Raw genomic sequence first — 21,116 nt, 5'->3', positions numbered from 1 at the left:
TCAGGCTTTGGGTTGGTGGAAGGGGCAGTGAGGAGGCACCTGTAAGTGGGCCCATCACTCTGTTTCCAGGGTCTGCCCTTGCCTACACCTTTCTCTTATTTGGGAGCCCCAAAAGGCCTAAGTTAGGCAGCAGGTCCCAGGGAACAAGGATGAATATGAGGGGAAAAGGGGCCAGGGGATCTGTGCTAAAGCCCTTTGCACTCAGTCCCTCAGGTGCTTCTTCAGATCAGCTCGGACACTGCCTCTTCCCAGTTACCACCCTCTCCATCATCATCTTTTCCAACTCCTGCTCTTGCCTTAGGGACCAGACACCAACACACCACAGAGACTGACATTTCCACCCTGGATTTTATTGAGAAGGTAGTTACAGTAGTGTTCTTGAGCTGGCTTACATGCGTGCAGTCAGCTGGGGCCTAGGGTGGCTCTCTGCAAAGCTGAGGTGCAAGCTAAAAAAGCCAGGCAGGTCACGGGCCCTTCCAGCCTTCTCAAGCCTCTGGCCACGTTCTCGACAATGGCATGATTAGGGACACTATTAGAGAAATATCCAGTGGAAACACCCACATGCTTTTGCTTCAGATGCATCCATCCCCACCCCAAATGCAACTCTTGACCCAATACAAAAGAAACTGTTACCAGGATTTCTTCTTGCAGGAAAGCTGACCTGGAAACATGGGGAGGTGGGGGAGGGGCAGGAAGAGGGACATGGGTGAGTTTATGTCCTGGTCTAGGTACCTACAGTAAAGAGCCCTTGAGCTAGGTACCTCGGGCCTGGAAGAAACCTGGCACTGCAGGTCCTTCCCGCCTCTAGGAACTAAAAGCAAACTGAACCCCCTTGCCCTCCTACCTGCTTTCTGGCAGTCCCCAGATAATCTAAGGAAATAAGTTTACATTTATTATTAGAGGATAATTTGGAGAATATACACTATTTACAAGGGCCACCCTGCAAGAAGACTGCTGGGTACAGAATGGAAGCAGTTTGGAGAGTTCCTAGTCCCTTTCACTTCTGTTTTTGCTGTGTCCACCCTTTAGCTCCCAGTAGGTGTAGAGGAACCAGATTCTCCTGGGGAGCTGAAGGGGCACAGAGACCAGCTGTCAGGGTCGTGCTGTTTGCAGAGGCCCTTGTGGTGGCTAAGGCGCAGTTGCTGCCTTGGCGTCACCAGGAAAGGCGGGGCTGAGGAGCAGTCACTGCCTGCTGTTCTCACTCAGAGGGCCTGGGGTACACTGGGCCTGGATCGCCTGGCCACACAAGTGCTCCAGAAGAGTGCGCAGCTTGAGCAGCAACGGTAAGGCCAGGTCTCTACCGCAGCTCAGGAATGAACTGAGACCAGCTGGTGTTATCAGGGCCCAGTGGGTCTTCCTCCAGGCCAGGGAAGCTGATGTCCAGTAGGATCTTGCTGAGGCTATCATTCATTGTGTCCAGAACCAGACCTTCTGTCAGTGAGCGATTGGCTGAAAGGTTGGCAACCTGTGGCTCAGGGGAACCTGGCTTGGGGGTTTCCATATCTGAGGGCGGACAGCCGCTGAAGGGGTCAGAGACAAGGTCAAAGGGCTCCGAATTGAGGAACTCTCGGGGTGAGTCAAAGAGTGGAACACTTTTCAGTGGGGTGGTGCTGAGATCCATCAGCCCCAGGGAGTCAGGTAGGGGGCCAAAGGCACCCTGGGGGGTTCGTACTGGGCTGAAATCTAGTCCCCCCTCTTTGGCTGGGGGTGTGAGCCTCCAGGATTCAGGGGTCATAGGGAGAACAGATTTGCTCGGGGTAGAAGAGATGGGCAGTGTCTCCTTAATGGGTGTCTTAAAAGGTCCTCCCTCCTCCTGGGAGTAGCAGTGCTGGGAGGCCGGCTCAGAGGCCTCTGCTAGGAAAGGAAGCTCTGCGGCTCGGCGGGAAGTGCTGGGGCCCTCTGAGAAGAGCGGCTCGGGCTCATCCACACGGGGAGGCAGTAGATGCTGTTTCCTTCGGGATCGGCTCCTCTCCCTCCTCTCCCTCCGTTTAATCACAAGCATTTCAGAGACACACCGGGCTGGGGACTTGAGCCCACTGTAGGACTTCTTGGGCCTTGGAGTGGGAGACTGGGACGAATCCTCCCAGGAGTGAGGCGGTTCCTCTTTGAAAGACGGGGAGGGCCACTCTTCCAAGGGAGGGCTCTCCACTTTGATGTGTCTTGCTAAGTACGGTGTTTCCTCCCCAGCCTGGATTTCTTCCTCCTTGATGGACTGAACTGGTAGCAAAGGGGACAGCCCTTCTCCAGGCAGGAGTTTTTCCTCTTTCACTGGTCCCACAGTGGGAAGAGGGGCTATCCCTTCATCAGCTAGCAGTACCTGAAAGGGAAGCAGAGATAGGTGAAAGGGAGCCCTTGAGGCCTGGTGATCAGGCAAAACACTGTCACCAGGCAAAACACAAAATCATGACTATAATAACTTACATACTGGTACTGATCCTCTTTTTTAACTTTTTACATTTTTAACAACTAGTGAATATGAGAATATAGGATGAAGGTGGTAATTCAATTCCAGGGGTAAAAATATGGAGTATTTAATACGATGCTGACATAATTAGTACCCATCTGAGGAGAAAATAAAATTGGATGCCTATCTTATACCGTATACGAAGACTTAAACATAAAAATTAAAACCATACAAATCCTGCAAGAGAATCTAGGAGACTACATGTACAATCTGAGGGTGGGGGTGACCTTCTTAACCAAGACTGGAAACCCAGAGCTGTAAAAGAGAAGAGAGACATATTTGACTACATAAAAATTTTTACTGTGGCAAGAGATACCATAAACAAAGTTAAGAAACAAACGATAAAAAGTAGAGAGATATCCTCAGCATAAAAGGCAAAAGGCTAATCTCTATAATATACAAAATTCTCACAAATTAATAACAAAAACCCTATAGAAAAATGGACAGTGTCTATAAATAAGCAATTCATAGAGAACAATTCCAAGTAGCCAAACATTTGAGAGGATGACGAAACTTATTGGTAAGCAGAGAAAGGTACAATTAAATAAAGAGATACCATTTATACCCATCAGACTGGAAAACGTTAAAAAGACTGATAATACCAATTGCTGGCAAGGATACAGGTCTTGTCATATCTTGCTGGTAGGAATCTGAATTATCTCAGCTTTTTTAAGAAAGAGATTTAGCAATATTTAATAAAATTTAAAATATCTTATTAGTAATCTCATGTCTGGGACTCTATCCCATAGTAATAAAAACACTGGTAAGAAAGACATTTATTGCAGTGTTGCTCATAGGGCAAAAACTGGATACAAAATGTGCCCATAAAAGTGGAATGGTTGAAAATTTATGTTATAGCCACACCATGGAATATTATGGGACCATTAAAAAGCAATGAATTAGAGCTATGCAAAGAGACTTGGAAGAATTTCCACGAGGTATTTACTGCTGAGTTAGAAAAAGTCAGATGCAAAAAAGTGTGTATAATGTGATTCCATTTTTAATGTGTTGCGTGCATATACTTAAAACGGCTACGGCTATATATGCATGTCTGTTATATTAAGACTATGGATAAGATACGGAAGAAAGCATACTAGATCACGGACATGGGTTTTCTTGGGGGCAGGGGTAATGTGAGTGAAGGTGGGGGAAGGGGAGGCGGAATGGAGCTAAAAAGAAGAAAAGGAAAAAAACAAAAGACTGCACCAAAACAAAACACTATACATACTACAATCACATTAGTGCATTAGGTAAAACTATGTATAATATATTTTTGTAGTATTTTTAATCTAAAAAAAAAAAAAGCAAACCCAAATCTCTCCAAACTCCAGAGTCCATGCTGTTTCCATCTCAGTGAAGTGGTGGGCTGGGGAGGGCTTTCTTCCACTTTGGTTACCTGTGGGCCCCTGCTCACACAACCTCTACAGGGTAAGGTCCAGACTTGATGGCTCATCACCATATGGTCTTAACTTACCCTCACCTTCCTTTGAAGCTAGACCAGTCACGCTCAACTGGGGTGGGGGGGATTTCCTCGCCAAGGCGACATTTGGCAATGTCAGGAGACATTCTAATTGTCACACCTGGGGGGGGTGCTACTGGCATCTAGTGGAGAGAGACAAGGGATGCTGCTAAACATCCTACAGTGCCCAGGATGACGTCTTCCCCCTCAACAAAGAATTATTCAGCCCAAAATGTCAATAATACTGAGGCTGAGAAACCTTGAGCTAGATGACCCATTCATTCTACTAGGGACAAACTGGCCTTCCCTGCCTCTGTGGCATTACCTAATAGAATGCTCTCTCCACACCTATTTGCTTATGCAAAACGACTTCTTTTTAAGACCTACTTCCCTTGTTAACTCTTTTTTAACTGTTGCAGCTCATCCACCATAATCGCCCTTGTCTGAAATTCTTATAGACTCTTCAGATATTTATGGGCCTTCTGACACCACTTACATTGTAATCCAAATTCCTTTTTAGCTCTTAGAATGCTATTAGGAGTTCCTGGGTGTTGCAAATGGTAAGTGCTGGACTACTAACCAAAAGGTTGGCAGGTTGGCAGTTCAAACCGCCCACCCAGAGGCACCTTAGAAGACAGGCCTGGTAATCTGCTTCTGAAAGGTAACAGCCTTGAAAACCCTATGGAGCAATTCTACTCTGCACATATGGGGTCGCCATGAGTGGCAATCGATTTGATGGCAACTAACAACATAATGCTGTTAAACGTTCCTATGTATTTATGAAGGAGCCCTGGTGGCACAATGGTTAAGCACTCAGCTGCTAACTTTAAGGTCAGCAGTTTGAACCCACCAGCTGCTCTGTGGAAAAAAGATGTGGCAGTCTGCTTCTGCAAAGATTACAGCCTTAGAAACCCTATAGGGCACTCTGTCCTATATGGTCGCTATGAGTTGGAATTGACTCGAAAGCAATGGGTTTGGTTTGGTTTTGGGTGTATTTATGCCTTGTCTACCCAACAATATTTATAAGCTTCTTAAGGAACGCTTAGCAGAGTACTTTGTAAGCAGTAGATACAATACTTTTAATTGATGGGCGTCACTCCTCAGAGAAAAACAGAAAACACTCACCTTGGGGGCAATGCGGACTCGTTTGCTATGGCGGGAAAGCTCTGAGCTCATGAGTGAAGCTGCCAGGGGCAATGGTACCTTCACCGAGGGCTGCAACACCAGTGACTGGTTGACTGGGAACTGGATGGGGACCAGGTACGAGCTGACCCGTGGTAGCAGGGGCTTCATCTTCCGGCCTAAGAGGAAATCAGAGAGATCAGGAGCAGGGAATACATACCCCTTCTTAATCCCAGGAGTTTTGCTCTCCTTTTCTGGGCTCAGATCCCTTTGAGCTGGGAACAGAGTCCCGGAGCCTGATTCCCTAAAGATACGCCCCCAGCATAAGGACTAGGCCTGAGGCCCACTCTCCCATACTAACGTGCGCCCAGTGGGAGTTCAGTTTTGATGGTCATGTTCCGGCGGAGCTCAGGATTGGGTCGTTTCTGCTGCTGCTTGTGGTAGATAGGAAGAGAAAGAAACCTGGGTTAATAAGGTAGGGAAAGATGGCAGGAGAACCCCACCAGCTGCTCTGGTACCTCGTACACTGAGCTAACCAACAGGCCAGAAAGAAAAAGCCGACTTGAAGGGATGGATGTAGGTGAGCACTGTCTCCAAAGCCTTGGTTAGCGGAAAAAGGTGGACAGCATATGGACATAGGATGGCAGGACCGTCCTACCACCTCATCCATGTGTCCTCACCACCCCCAGGGGATGCTAAAGCATGGAGGTATAAGAATACTCAAGAAAAGCCAGGTAGAAAAGTGAGAGGAGAATTGCAGCCTGCAAGACCTATGCCATGCACTTATCACTGCTGTCTCGCACCAAGCCTGTGTCATGTTCTCCTGCCATGCTGTGCTCTGCTCAGCACACTTGGATGATGCCTGTGGGAGGGGAAGGAGAAGTGGGCATGAGCCCTACTTCTGGTGAGATGGGTGGTGGTCACAAATGTGCCCAGCAGCCTCATTTTCTTCCCTCCCAGAAGCCTCAGGGTGCTCTGTGTTTAAGGCAGCAGTCACATGGCCTAGGCTCCCTCCCCCTGCTTAACATCTGGCCCCTGTCCACTAAAGCCATGCTGAGCAATGAAAGGAAAATAAGTCCAAGCCCCGAGCTGGAGGGAAAGAATCTTACTGATTCCAAGTGCTCGGGCGATTGTGGAGACCCTGGGTCCAGTGGCTGGTGGCGGCCAGGCATTGTGGGAGAGAAATGAGACGGAAGTTACCACCAGTGTGGTGAATCTGACCAGACTGGGAAGAATATATCCGTGATTGAAGTTGAAGGGCACTCTGGACAACTGTCCCTCCCAAGAGAATGGATATAGATACTGTCAGCCTTATGGGCACTCTGAGATCCCAAAACAAAAGCTTCTTTCTAAAAAGATGTTCTCCTGGTGGCACAGCTTCTGGTCTCTATCTAAAGGTTTTTTTTTTTTTTTTTTCCTTCTAAGCAGTTTCCCAGACTTTTCTGTGCAAGAAACACCTGAGATGCTTAAAAATACAAATCCCTGGGCCTATCCCAAATACACTGAACCAGGACTTCCAAGGGAGGGGCTTGGGAAGCTGTATTTTAATAAGCGTCCAGGTAGTTCTTAGTCACAGAAAGTTAGGGAAACACTGCCCTGGGAAGTCCTCCTCTATTTTGGATCAGAACAGTCCTCTTCATGCCCTGGTCTAGCACAGTGTATCATCTGGTATTTGTCATCTGCACTTAGTTCAGCGAGTTTTACACAAATCTCTGATTGGCTGGCTGGTTTCTAACTCTTCTCTGATCAGATATCCTTGTGAGATGGATACTACAGCCTTCAACTCTGGCCCTTTTTAGACAAAACTGGGACATTCACCTTAAACACCTGGTCCAACGTCAAGTAGCGATTGGCACTGGGGTGAATGGTCCAAAAGGAGACCTTGCCATTGGCAGACGTTTCACGAACAAACATGTCATGGAGAGAGAGGTTGTGGCGGATGGAATTCTGAAAGAAGGTAAAGACCAGTGATCAGCTACCTTAGCTTCAGAAACAGCACCTTTGAAACTAACTGGGCAAATCAGCCTCAGGCCTCTCCCACTGTACCCAGGACAACTTTTGTCAGGTATCTGTGTAGCCTTGCCCACTGGTAACTCCCTCCCTCACATTTCACACTGCAGAGGAGTCAGCTTTGCTATTAACCCATCCACCTCTACATGGATCAAAAACTGGTGTCATTCTTTAGGTTGGTGATAAAGACAAGACCAAGATAGCTGTCAGAGGCTACGAAAAAGCAGTTAATACTCTGAAGCAAAAATCAATAGCAAGAGAGGTGGGTAAGAAAAAGTAAGAAACCAAGAAATTAAGTTGAGATTAACAGTAAAGTTGAGTTCTATTATCAGGGGAAAAAGCCCTTGGCTTGGAATCGAGAACCTATCAGAAGACCTAACTTGTTGTCTTCATTATCTAGTGCAACTACAACAGAAATACTACGAGTGGCTTTAACAAACATTTATTTTCTCACAGTTTAAGAGGCTAGAAGCTCTAATTCAGAGTGCCAGCTCTAGGGGAAGACTTTGTCTGTCAGCTCAGGAGGAACGTCCTTGTCTCTTCAGCTTCTGCTTCCTGGTTCCTTGGCGATCTCCATGTGTCTTGGCATCTATCTTACCCCATCTCTGCTTGCTTCTCTCTTGCTTGTTTAATATCTTTTATATCTCAAAAGAGATTGACTCAATAAACACCCAACACTAATGCTGTCTCATTAACATAACAAAGACAACCTATTCCCAAATGGGATTATAACCACTGGTGTAGGGGCTAGGATTTACCGCACATATTTTGGTGGGACACAATTCAATCCATAACCCTTGTGGTTCTGACATTGACCAACTGTGTGAGTTACAAGGATGCCCAGGCATCTCAGTCTTTCTGTGAATAAAATGAAGAAAACAATCCTGCCCACTAGAATGATATGTAACATTGTAGGAGATGAATCTTCAGTCAAAAGGCTCACAGGCAGTGGTTTTGTTGTTTTTCTTCATCAAGATTTTCTCATACAGCTACTAAGCCACTCTAGTTGCCAATACTTATGGCTGTTTTGATGCAGCATAAAAGTGGGCTTGGGGCTACACTGAAGAGTCTCTATAACCTTAGATAATGACAGATGAAGTGGCCGCAGAACTCTTATTGATGATTTTGCCTAGATTCAGTAGGATCAAGTCACAATCCAAAAGATACATCTATTTATAGGTCTAGTACCCTTTGCATTGAGCTGCTCCTTCAGAACACCAACAGAAACTGCTGTACAATACCAGAGACAAACTGTAGGGCCAAAGTCACATGAACTTTGGCTGTTAAGGGGCATATTACCTTCCAGCCTGGTTTGGCAATGTGCTTAAAGTAGGGGAAGTGGTCCTCGATCCAAGTATAGATGTCCTTCAAAGTCATGCGCTTCCTCTCAGTGCTGTTGATAGCGAATTGTATCATGGCCATGTAAGAGTAGGGTGGCCGCTCAGACATGGAGTCCTGCCAGGATGTTGATCCTCCAGGGGCCTTCTCAACCTGAGGGTTACGAGAAGCCAAAGGGAAGGAAAAAAGGGAATGACGTGGAAGAGTTTGCAAGAAAGGCCCCCCCGCCATAAACATCCCCTAGAGAAAATTTTTATCCATAGAATTGTACTAGATACATACTTATCTGAGACCACTATTCCATAGAAAAAAATTTGTAGGGTTAAGAACGATCTAGGGATGATCTAGTCCAGTCCACAGTCAATGTTTGAATCACTTCTCTGTCACCATTTTGTTGAAGACATATAAAACCAAACCCATTGCCATCAAGTCGTTTCTGACACACAGTGATGCTATAGGACAGAGTAGAACTGCCTCATAGGGTTTCCAAGGCTGTAGTCTTTATGGAAGCAGACTGCCACATCTTTCTCCTGCAGAGAGGCTGGTGGGTGTGAACCACTGACCTTTGGGTTAGTGGCTGAGCATTTAATCACTGTGCCACCAGAACTCCTTTGTTGAAAGTACTGCCCAGTTAATAAGCTGAGGTCCAATTACTTCTAGTTGAAACATCTCAGCAGAGTTTGGTTATATGTTGTGATTCTCAAAGTATTGGCTTTATAGTAAAACCATACCCGTTTTTCAGATTTGGGGGTCAAGAGAACTAGGTCTTAGTCCAACTCCTCCTCCTGATGTGATGTGAATAAATTCATCTCATTTCAATGTTTGTATGAGAGAACCATTCCCAAAAGTACACATTTGGCTAAGTGCTGGTTACTCCCATTTTTCTAAATTGACATATAATTATAAAGTACACAAATCTTAAGTGTACAGCTCAATTAAGTTTTATATATGTATACATTCATGTATATTTTCACTTTCAAAGGTTGTTGAATGAATGATTAAAGGATATATCCAACAGAATCTAGATGTGTGACACTGGCAACTGTGAAAAACAACCCAGGCCATATGATTGGGTCAAATAAATCTTGATTGCTGGGATGTGTTCAAAACACATCTAATTCACTTTATTTGCTATTAATATTAAATCTTCTAATACAATTATCTTGTTAGAGATGCTGTATTCCTTTCATACTTTGGGGTGCCTCTCTAACATAAAAGTTGCTTCCCAAACTAAGTTTGTCATCGTTTCCTGAATACCTACTAAGGGCAGAGTACTATACTCAGTACTGATGGAAATATAGAGCGAGCCAGCCTGAGGAATTGGCTCTCAAGGAATTCTCACAGGTGGAAGAAAAAGATCCCAGGGAGAAAAGTAGCTCAAAACAGAGTAGCAATAAGCAAGCAAAAAAAATAACCAAGCCATTGCTGTTCCGTTGATTCTGATTCATAGTGACCCTATAGAACGGAGTAGAACTGCCCCACAGAGTTTCCAAAGAGCGCCTGGTGGATTTCAACTGCTGACCCTTTGATTAGCAGCCGTAGCTCTTAACTACTACGCCACCAGGGCTTCCAGAATAGCACTAAGTGGAGTATAAATACTAGAGCTTGGACATCCTGCTCCAGCAGGCCACTTGATCTAGTTCCCTTTTAGAAATTCCCCACAATGGCTGACTCCCCTACTGAGTGCCCTAGAGCGGTGCACCTTAACTTGACTCTGTTCCAGGTGATGATTCTCTTTTTCCTCCATTTCTTGCTTGATGCCGCAGGAGCCCAGTCCATCAGAACTCATCTTTCCAAGCCACTGGATATTGGTCAAGCTGTTGTCGAGAGTGCAGCCTGCTGCCTCACCGCCAGCTAGACAGAAAGCAATCCAAGACTCCACTTAGCTGCCTGACCAGACGCCTGGCAGGCCCATCAAAATTTGTGGTTAGGGACCACTACTCCAAGACCTCTACCCTTAGGGACAGGGAACACATGCTAAATCTAATGGGCCCTAAGTTACTCCACCTTATTAGGGATTTCAGGAGAAATTCAAGTTGCAATTCAATCAAGCTGCGTTGCACCTTAAAGATCAGGCAAGGCAACCTTACGGAAGAGTTATTTGAGTATTTGCACAAGGAAAGTAACTTTTTTTCCTTCTGCTTTAGTTTTCTACTTCCTTATAGGATCAATGGAAAGGAGAAATAGAAATAATAAGTTCTTTTCCAATATAAAGAAGGCAATAGAAATGCTAAATTATAATCACAACGCTTTCAATGGTGCCCAGAGGATATGGTCAAAGCTACTGGGTGAGGAAACTTGGTTCAGGCTGCACACCTGTCTGTTATAAGCATCAATACGACTGACTGCAGACCTTGCCACCAGAGAAGAAAGGCTGGGCTCCTCACCCCTTTGCCTTGCAGATCACATACCACAGCTCTCCCATCGCTGCCCCGGAAGGGCTCCAGGAGGTCTAGGAAGATTCACATCCCTAGCTGTAGGCTTTGGTCCCAGGGTTTCGGTTATCACTTCTGTCCTCTTTGAATCACAGCTGGCTTGGGTTACAGGCTGGGGTCCTGGAGGGTGAGTGGGGGCTCCCCCACAGCTGATGAGGATGAACTTGTTGGGCCCACTGCTGCCACTTTCTTTTCCTTTGGCGGTCAGTGCTGTGATGATGCTCTGGATATTGGCATTGTTGGGGATGGCCACCACTTGGGTGTTAGGCATGGTAGGGTGGTTAATAATCTTGATTCCAGCTGGAAACTTGCAAGAGCTAGACTCTGCCACCTCCTTGGAGGCCTGTGCTTGGCCAGGCTCCTGTTGGGCAGGGGACTGCTTAGGTTGCTCCTCTGATGTTTCACCTGGGGCATTTTGAACAGGAAGGGGCAGCCTCCGTCTTTTGAGAATCAGTGGCCGACGGGGGCTGGTTTTCATTATGAATCTGTGCTTTCACTCTCCATTGAGAATCACAAGCATGGACCCTGGAAAGTATAAGGAGGAGCAGGATATCAGAGATTTGTTAGGCTGAGAAGGAGCTTCTCTTAGAGAGGCATTCCTATTTTTATGGCCAGAAGTATGAGCCTAAGGGCCCAGGTAATGCTCCCTGACCTTTGTAGAGGCTTACCTCCAATACTAAGATGAAATCCACTGACTAAAGAAAGGTAAAACTGAAGCAAACAGAAGCAATTCAAAGGGGGAAAGTGGAACTGGATTGGATTTGGGTCAAGATAGCCAAAGACTTCCTGCTGGAAGCTTAAGAATGCTTGGCTACAGAAACAAGTGAGATAGCCACAAAATGTAGAAATTATAATACACATTACTTGCTATGACTGGAGGGACAGGGATGGGAGATGCTGGAATAGGAAGGCATATGGTGATATATAGTCCCAACAAAACTCTAATGCCATAATCCATTCTAGGATAGAGCCTTTATATTTTTATGTAATTCTACTCTGTAAAAAATAGGATCAGTGCCCACAGAATCAGGGGAGAGAGGCATATTGCACTATTGCCGTAGCACTGGAGAAATCATCTCCTAGTTCACAAGGGCTCAGATAAAAAGCTTGCAGGCAACCCTTGCTCTATTTAAGGGCCATGGTGAAGTTGTGCAGATTGTGCACTGCACAACTCTAGCGGGTGCCATTCATTTTACAGGCTACATTATCATTATCCTTGCATTAATAAGGGAACCCTGTGGCGTAGTGGTTAAGAGCTACAGCTGCTAACCAAAAGGTCAGCAGTTTGAATTCACCAGGTGCTCCTTGGAAACTCTATGGGGCAGGGCAGTTCTACTCTGCTCTATAGGGTTGCTATGAGTTGGAAAAGACTCGATGGTAATGGGTTTGGTTTTTGGTTGCATTAATAAAAAGAGTATTTTTCTTTCAGTTTACAAAATACTTACGCAGTGACAGTATTAGTACTTGCATGTGCTTATCTTTATTTTAGATTTCTAAGCATGTTACTGTATTAATTTCTCTTCCAGAACAAAGAGGATAAACCTTATCTCCTGATTCCTAGAATGGACTATCACCAATATGCTAAGGGAGCTTTGTAATGCTGAGGAGGGTAGTTTTTCTCTTGGGGAGAAAAATTGTGCTTTGTTAATTTTTAATAGCTACATGAAATACTCTGCCATTTTATGCAAAATTGTGTAATTCTATTTAGAGGTACTTTGAGAGACAGGGAAATTGGCTGTCTCTTTTAGGACATCTGCTATCTCCCGAAAAATGATTGACACATTTGTATGACATTTGCCATCTGCTTTTTTGGTGCCATCTGCTTAGAATTCACAGGCCTTTCCCACTTTGCCTCTTCCCCTTCCTATATATCTAGGTTTCCTTTACCTTCAAATCTCAGTTTTACTTCCACCTCATATCTCTCCTGGCCTCCTCCCCTCCTTCCTCCCATCAGCCAGTAGCTATTATCTTCCCCTTCCTCCAAAATATCTTCTTCCTGGTCTAAGTCTTAATTTTCTCTTCTACTCCCTGACAAGCCTCTTCCTAGTATTGCCAACAACACTTTCTAGCCTGACAAGCCTCTTCCTAGTATTGCCAACAACACTTTCTAGCCCGGTGACTTCCAGAGTAACTCCATCCTGACCAGGGAAACCTTGCTAGATTCTCAACAACCAGGAGAAGGGCCCTGTAAGAGTAGGGTAGAGGCAGTGTTGCCTAGTGGTGAGAGCGCCTGAGAGCAGGGGAGTGTGTGTGGGTTGATCTTTCACTTACTGGAGAATAAGCTCAGTCTTCAGTTCAGCCACGATTCACACTTGGTAGGCCACCTCAGCCCTCCTGATGCAGGGTACAGAGGTCACACTTCCAGTAAAAGCCAAGTGGTGCTTAGAGAAATAAGTGAGAAGGCCGAGACCAGAGGTTGGATGCAGAAAAAATTTGCACCCTTACTCAGACCTCCTTCCCCGTGTGGTCCCAAACCTCCACTCCTGTCCCGCACCCTATTGCTAGACTCCCTGACTTCCTCGCCCGGAGGACTTACGGAAGCGGTGCCAGAGACCTTGCTCCCTGCCTCTGCCCAGGCCCGGCCTCAGCCTCCATTTCTCTGCCCAGCTCACCTCCCGACTGCAGCCTCCGCCGCTGCTGGGGTGAGGCTCCTAGGGCGGACTCCGGGCTTCTCCAATCTGGGGGCCGAGCCAGGGTCCCAGATAGGGACTCGCGCCAGGCCGGCCAGGTCCCCGACGGTGCGGGAGGGGTGGGGAATCCCGGGGGATCCCGGGAGGGGAGGGGGTCCTGGGCCAGGGGCCGGGGGTGGGGTCCGGCACCGGAGCTTTCAGTTTGTTCCCCTGTTTGAAATTGGCGCCGGCGGAGCGTTGCGGTCACGTGACGGGGCGTCGCCAATCGGCGCCGGCCCTTGTCTCCGAGTTCCGGGCTCGAAGCCGTGGAGACCTGAGAGGAGACGCGGCCCTGACCCTGCCGGGCGGGTAAGAGAAGCCCGGGACCGGCCCGAAGGGAGAAGGCTCCTGTGGGCTCAGAGGGGGCGGTGGGAGCGGGAAGGAGCGAGAGGGGGGTCCTGCGGTTGGGGTGGGGGGAGCGGAGAGACTGTGAGGGGACGCGGGAAGATGGTGGTGACTGGGACACGGCCCCTCTCGGCCTGCTTCTGCCGCTTTCCCACCCTCCACGCTACCCCTCTCAGGATTTCCATACCCTCTTTAAAGGTCTGTTTTAACTGATATCCTAATGGGGGGAAATTGTAGTCCATTCACCTCCGATTACCGATCCTCTGGTACCCCCAACTAGACTGAGAGTTCTTCGAGGGTAGCACATAACCTTGTCCAAGTGTCTTGCATCTTAAAACACACAAATAAATTCTCCCTCAACTCTAAATCTTCAACTACTGACCTGTCTCCTGTTTGTCTCCACTGCCAGCCAAGCTTTTTGATATAATGGACTAAAGTGCTTTATTCACTTACTCAACAAATGTTTGCTGAGCACCTACTATGTGCCAGGCAGTGTGATAGGCCCTGGGAATACAATGGTAGACAGTTTTCTGTCTCATGGGCTTACCAGACTAACTGGGGAAAGGGGCTGGCATCACAAACATCATCAAATGTAGAATTATAGCTGTGAAGTGGTAGAGGTAAATGATACTTTGAGTATCTGTAATGAGGTCTTGAGTTATGTAGGTCAAGAAAGGGTTTTCTGATGAATTGAAGCTTGATGTGAGATCTGATGCCTTTGTGCAAAAAAGGGAGGGAAGCCCTCTAAGTAGAGGGAGAGAATGAAGTGTGCAAAGGCTGTGAGTGTGAAGGACACATGGTGAGTATGAAGTCGGAAAAATATCTGTAATCTAAGGAGTTCGTAGGATTGCTACGAGTTGGAATTGACTCAGTGGCAATGGGTTTGTTTGTTTGTTTAAGAAGTTCGAGCTAACAGACCTGAGTGAAGCGTGGTGTGAGATGAAGCTGGAGCAAGAGAAAGCAGAGCCTAGCCATACTGAGTTGTGTCCTTATCCAAAAACTCAAGAAAGCCAATCAAGTTTTAAGCATCAGTGAGTCATGGTCAAACTTGCATTTTTTAAATTGCACATTTTTAAGTGGATTAGGATAGACCAGTTAGGCTGTCGTGATACTCCATGGGAGAACTGGTTGGAGCTTGAAGAAGGGGGGAAGGGGTGAAGACAGGGGGAGAAAGAGACGATTATTGAAGACAAATTTAAGAGGTAAAATTGACAGGACTTGGTGCTGGGTTGGATGAAGGAGGCGGGGAGAGGGAAGTGGCAGGTTTCTGGCTGCATAACTGGATGAAGCATGTACTATTTGCTGAGACAGGGCCCTGGAGGTGGGAGGTGATGATGAGTTCAGTTTTAAACATGTTGAGTTTCAGGTACATTTGAGGCACCTAGTTGCTGTCAAGTAGACAATGGGTATATGGGTCCTGAGCTTAGAGAATTCTAAACTGAATGTGTACAGTAGGCAGAAATTAAAATATGAGCGAGTGAGATTGCACAAGAAAAGTGTATGAGTGAGAAGGGTGCCAAAGCATAGGTGGAGGGAAAGGCCTTAGACTGCAGAAGGGACTGACAGCACCTCTACAGCTGAGAGAAAGAGGATGGATGCAGCTATGCATAGGTTTGTGTGGTTGATTTCTAGAAAATGAGAGTATTTCCTTTGGTGGCTTCTGTATTCTTTGTGAAGTAGGACGTAAGGTCATCTGTTGAGAGAAGAGGAGTTCAGAAGTCTTAGCAAGTGGAAAAAACTTAAGATAATCTTTGTGGAGAGTTGATCAGGGAATCATAGTAGGATTGCTGGGCAAGGCAGTAGGCCCATTTGATGGTGAATTTCAGCAAGTCATTAATTTCAAACCTTTAACCTTGGCCATTGCTACCATTATCTCTGTCTCCATTGGACTCCTGCAGTAGCCTAACTGGACTCCCTGCTTCCTTTCTCCACCCCTCTCTTCCCAACCAGGCTTTCCTCGCAAAGTACCTGGAGTTATCTTTTGACACTCTGAATCAGCTTATGTCACTTCCTGTCCAGGGCCTTTCAGTGACTTCCTATCACACTAAGAATAAAGTCTAATCCTAGCCTACAAAGCCCTGTGTCACATGAACTGGTTCCTGCCTTTCTACTACCTCATCTTTTAACTACTCTTGACTTCAGTGACCCTGACCTTACTGTTTCTTGAACAGGTCAGAAATAGTCCCACTTCAGGGTCTTTGCATTTACTATTCTCTCAGAGTTCAGCATTCTTCATTCATATCTTTCCATTGCTTGCTTGTTCTTTTTTCATTCAGGACTTTGTTCAAATGCTACCTCTTCAGATAGGCCTTCCCTGACAACCTGATCTAAAATAGCACTCAGTCAGCTCAACCCCTTATCCTGTTTGATTTTTCTCCTACTGCTTATCACTTTCCACTGAAAAAATCAAACAGAATGAAGAGTTGAGTTAACTGATTGCTCTCAGATTTAAAGCACCATGTGGGCAGGGATTTTATACTGTTCTCTGGTATATATTTCCAGTACCTGGAACAGTGCCTGGCATATAGTAGGCATTCGTAAGTGTTTGTTGAATGAATGAATGAACAAATGGATGTGTTCATTATTTGTGCTCTCCCTGAAATGTTAGTTCCTTGAGGGTAGGTGGGGACTTTGTCCTTTTTTTCTCCTTCTTCCCCTGATTCTCTACTGCCTAGTGATATAAATCAGATCATGTTAATTTTCTGACTCATGAATGTATAGTGGAAACAATCTGCTCAGTTGTGTGACTTTTTATTACTTTCTGGTCCTGTTGGCCTTATCTGTCTCCAGCCTCCCACCTCTACTGACAGAGCTCAGGTTCATATCCTCATCACTTCTCTCCTGGATGACACAGTAACCTCCTAACTGATCCCCTTATCTCCAGAGTACTCTTCCTCTCTGTCAACTTGGTTAGGCCATGATTCCCAGTATTATGTGGTTGTCCTCCATTTTGTGATTATAATTTTATGTTGAGAGGATTAGGGTGAGATTTGTAACACCACCCTTACTCAGGTCACCTTCCTGATCCAAGGTAAAGGGAGTTTCCTTGGGGTGTGGCCTGCACCACCGTTTATCTCTCAAGAGATGAAAGGAAAGGGAAGCAAGCAGAGAGTTGGGGACCTCATACCACCAAGAAAGCAGCACCAGGAGCAGAGCACATGCATTGGATCTGGGATCCGTGCACCGGAGAAGCTCCTCGACCATGGGAAGATTGAAGACAAGGACCTTCTTCCAGAGCCCACAGAGAAAGAAAGAGAAAGCCTTTCCCTGGAGCTGATACCTTGAATTTGGACTGTTAGCCTACTTTACTGTGAGGAAATAAATTTCTCTTTGTTAAAGCCATCCCCTTGTGGTATTTCTGTTATGGCAGTACTAGGTGACTAAGATACTCTCCTTTCATATTGTAGCCAGGATGATCTGTCTAAAAGACAAAAACAAACAAAAAACACAAATATGGCATTTTTAAGACAATTGAAAATTTGAAAACTGGCTATTTGATGATATTAAGGAATTTATATATATATTTTAATTACATTTATGGGAACTATAGGATGACTGGGAATATTGTATTTGCCTCAAAATAATGAAGGGGTGGAGAAAATGGATAGGAGTGTGGATGGGTCAGGACTGGTCATGCGTTGATGGATTTTGGAGCTGGCTGATGGTACGTGGGGGCTCATTATATTATTCAGTTTACTTTTGTGTATGTTTAAAACTATTTGGGGTAAAAAGTTAAATTAGAAAAAAAAAAGCCAAATGTAATCATACCGTTCTGCTTGAAAATTTTCAATGACTTCTCAGGCTAAAGTCCAAGCTCATATAGCACAATTTATTTTTCTGATCTCTGACTCCATGTCTAGCTTCAATTCTTGCCATTCATCTCCTTATACCCTGTGTCCACCTATATTGATTTTGTGATTCCCTTAATTCACAATACCTCCTGTCCGTGTGCCCTTGTATACGCTGTTCCTCAGCAGGAGTGCCCTTCTTTGCTTCTTCTTTCCATGCCTAGGCCAGGTATCTCCCTCTCCTGGAGGCCTCCCCTGAAGAGAGTGGAAACATTCTTCTCATTTTGTACTGTAATTTTTGGTCTCCCCCACTAGACTCAGCTTCTTGAAGATAGCAACGATCAGACCCTTGTATCCTTATGAGTGGTCCGCACTGTCAAACCAATGGTTATTCATCTTTTAATTCTCACTACCCAGCATGGTGTTTAACACATGCTTAGTAAATGTTCACGGGATGAATGTTGTTGAATAGGAACTACTGTGTTTTTGCTTGGTGGGGTAGGTGTAGGAAGCTATGCTCCCCACAATCTTCAGGTGCTGGTAGTAGTTTATAGTAAAATTAGCTGGCAGAGCTGGGGCATCATCTGAGTTATTTTCCTCCCGGCTTTTGTTTCTTCTCTGCAGGCATTGGCTGGAATTGGAGTGTGTCCCAGTACCTGATTGCAGCCAGCATCATGTGGTTACTTACTGCTCTTCATTCACCTATTGATGCCGCCCAGAAAAAAACGCAGCCAGCATTCTCGGAAAGCCCCACTGCTATTCCACCAACAACCACTGGAGGGCCCCAAACACCACTGTGGATCTCCACAGCTTCCCATCAGTCACACTAGACAGGTGCCCAGCAAGCCCATTGACCACAACACCATCACATCCTGGGTAGGCCCCTGGTATCCTTACTTTGACTTTTACTCTCTTAGGCTTCTCACAGTGCCGCCTCTTCTGGTCTTGAACAAGGGCTTCCAAAAAATAAGATTTATGGTAGATAGGGACAAAGAGGCCATACACTCTCTTTGTCCATCGTCAGACATCTTCTCTGGTACATCTCCTTTTCTCGTTTCAAATTGAGACATAAGTTGGTTGGAACTGAAGATGTTCCTTTCACATTCCTCTGAAAGAGTTCAGTATAAAAGTTTCACTACCCAGTAGCTGGGTGAGAAAGCCAGATAAATGGCCAGACAAGTGAAAAATGAGATTGTTCCCTGAGCTTCTTGTGAGAAGTGGAATATTTGGCTAGGTACTCTATTTACCATTTAACAGATTGGACCTTGAAAAGAAAAATCTATAGAAATTGTATTATGTCATATTTTCATAGCTTCAGAGCCCTTGGAAGAGGGTATAGCTACTGTATGACAGGGAAAAACCCACTGCCGTTGAGTTGATTCCGACTCAATGACGGGGAAGTAGTATAGAAAAAGGGCCATATAAAGCACAAACTCTGCTTAAAAGTGCCTACTGGATATAACTTGTTTGGGATTGCTGGAAGAACCATAATACTTGCTTCAGGATCGTGGAAGAAACAAACATTAGAATCCTGTGGCTGAGAGTAGGAATGTACACTTATGAGTACTTATGATGTGCCAGGCCCTGTGCTCATTGCTGAACATACGTGATTTCATTTCCATAATCTTGCGTTCAGCTGCAGTACTTACTGAGGGCCTTCTCTGTACCAAGCACTCTGCTAGGTGCTGGGGACCAATGGTGAACAAGACTGTTAGTCCCTGCCTTCATGAAGATTAAAGACAGATGGTTAAATACGTTGTAATTGTATGGTGTGATGAAGTGGAAGAGACATTGTCTCCTTGATTACACATGAGGAAACTGAAAGCCAAAGAGATTGATATAAATTGCCAAAAGCTCTATTATTATCTCATTAGATAGCTATTTTTGTTTCTGTGTCCCTTACTGTAGTTGGCCCCCCATTTAGGATTCTGGTCATTTGATGTAGTTTCCTGAATATAGTTACCTCTGTTTAGACTTGGTAGTTGGCTTTCCTTACCTTTTTTTTTTTTAATCCTTAGGTATTGCCTCAGTTTGATACAACAGCAGAAAGCTGTTTCCAAGTTTACCAGAAACGTGGTCACCAAGCCCAGGCGAGACATTCAAGTCGAAAATCTACCACTTCCAAGTTTCCACATCTAACCTTTGAGAGTCCACAGTCTTCTTCCAGCTCAGCGACATTGGGGATCCCCTTAATCAGGGAGTCTCCTGAGCAATCAGTAAAGATTTCCAGAAGGCCCTTAGTTCCAGTGCTTAGTCCCCAAAGCTGTGGGGAACCGTCAGTACATACACTTGAAAGCCCAGCTTACGTGTTCCTTCCACCTGATATCCAGACTCCAGGGTCATCTCCCGTGAAGGAAAAACCCATTCTCCCAGATCAGAAGGAAAACAGCCTTCCAAGCTGCTCCCTTCGTACGAGTACTCCTAAGAGCCCAGATCCTGGGCCTGTTCTGGTTAAAGACACTCCTCAGGAGAAGTATGGGATAAAGGTCACCTGGAGGAGACGGCAGAACCTGTTGGCTTGCCTCAGGGAGAGAGGGAGGTTGAGCAGAAGCCAGTTCCTTGTGAAAAACTGACATCAGCCTCTCTCTTTATTAAATTCAGGAAATTGACTGCTGGTTTTCATGGAGTTGCTAAAGTCACTTTTCTGGCTCACAAGAGAGTATATCAATAGAATAAGATGGAAATAAAACAAACAGGAAAAATATATTATAACTAGAGCCCTGGAGTCATAAGGGAATTCAGTTCCCTGATTTGCTTTTTAAAATATCTGGTGTCCTATACGGTCACTATGAGTCGGAATCGACTCCACAGCACTGAGTTTTTTTGGGGGGTGTCATAAACAGTTGATCTTTTTTTTTTTTATATTAACTCTTGAAAATTAAATTTCTTGTACTAACAAAATGTATGTAAATAGTTAATAGGAAGTTTTTTTAGAGAACGCTGCATTTTACTGTCAATAGTGTAGCAATACTGCCCTGTCCATAAAAGGTCTTTCTGGTTTCCTTTAACTGCTACTCATTCATTAATCTTTTAGTCATCTTTTTCAAACAAATTACATTCTACATTTCTGAGTACCAACTCTGTCAGGCTCAGTACAGCTTCCTCTATGACCTAATAGAAAAAAATCAAAGCAAATTTATTGTGACCTCTTTATGGTTGAGTTGCTGCTTCCACAGCCTTGGCTCATCTGTTGGCAGGGCAAGATGAGGACAGGACAGCAAGCCCTGTTTTAGTGAATACCGTGTGGTCAGGATAGAAAAGGGGTAGAGATAAACTAGGTTTGCTTATGTTTTGGCTTTTTGTTCCCAGGTAAATCTGTAAATATTAAATAAGATGGGGAAATGATTTCCTGTAGTAACAGTTTAAAATGTATCTAAATAAATGTGGAAGGTTTTGGGGGAATATTACTTCCTGTTGTAAATAATGCAGGACTGTCATTCAATCTTATTTATTAAGAACCTGTTTAATAAATGTGTCCGGTCCAGC

At 45.2% G+C, this 21,116-nt stretch overlaps 2 protein-coding genes across 5 annotated transcripts; one reads left to right on the top strand and one right to left on the bottom strand.

Moving 5' to 3' along the window:
• Positions 1-328: 328 nt before the first annotated feature.
• FOXM1 (forkhead box M1) lies at positions 329-13,739 on the bottom strand. 4 transcript variants are annotated; one of them, XM_010590798.3, is made up of 10 exons: positions 13,441-13,739; positions 13,100-13,209; positions 10,805-11,353; positions 10,096-10,247; positions 8,355-8,546; positions 6,864-6,992; positions 6,155-6,199; positions 5,407-5,479; positions 5,049-5,224; positions 329-2,317 (listed from the first exon to the last, which is right to left on the bottom strand). In XM_010590798.3, exons 3-10 carry the CDS (start codon positions 11,304-11,306, stop codon positions 1,298-1,300), a joined length of 2,289 nt encoding a protein of 762 aa, XP_010589100.1. In that variant the 5' UTR covers positions 11,307-11,353; positions 13,100-13,209; positions 13,441-13,739; the 3' UTR covers positions 329-1,297. The 4 variants fall into 4 exon arrangements, with proteins under 4 accessions (XP_010589100.1, XP_023404789.1, XP_023404788.1 ...); XM_023549021.2 differs by lacking the exon at positions 13,100-13,209; XM_023549020.2 differs by lacking the exon at positions 13,441-13,739 and having other exon boundaries at positions 13,100-13,427.
• On the top strand, positions 13,712-20,594 carry RHNO1 (RAD9-HUS1-RAD1 interacting nuclear orphan 1). Its single transcript, XM_064284731.1, has 3 exons — positions 13,712-13,806; positions 18,255-18,506; positions 19,649-20,594. The coding sequence occupies exons 2-3, from the start codon at positions 18,339-18,341 to the stop codon at positions 20,201-20,203; spliced, it is 723 nt and encodes a 240-aa protein (XP_064140801.1). The 5' UTR covers positions 13,712-13,806; positions 18,255-18,338; the 3' UTR covers positions 20,204-20,594.
• Positions 20,595-21,116: the final 522 nt, after the last annotated feature.

The sequence above is a fragment of the Loxodonta africana genome, chromosome 4 (assembly GCF_030014295.1).
Source record: "Loxodonta africana isolate mLoxAfr1 chromosome 4, mLoxAfr1.hap2, whole genome shotgun sequence".
Classification (NCBI taxonomy): domain Eukaryota; kingdom Metazoa; phylum Chordata; class Mammalia; order Proboscidea; family Elephantidae; genus Loxodonta; species Loxodonta africana.
This window is presented reverse-complemented; position numbering and strand designations above follow the sequence as displayed.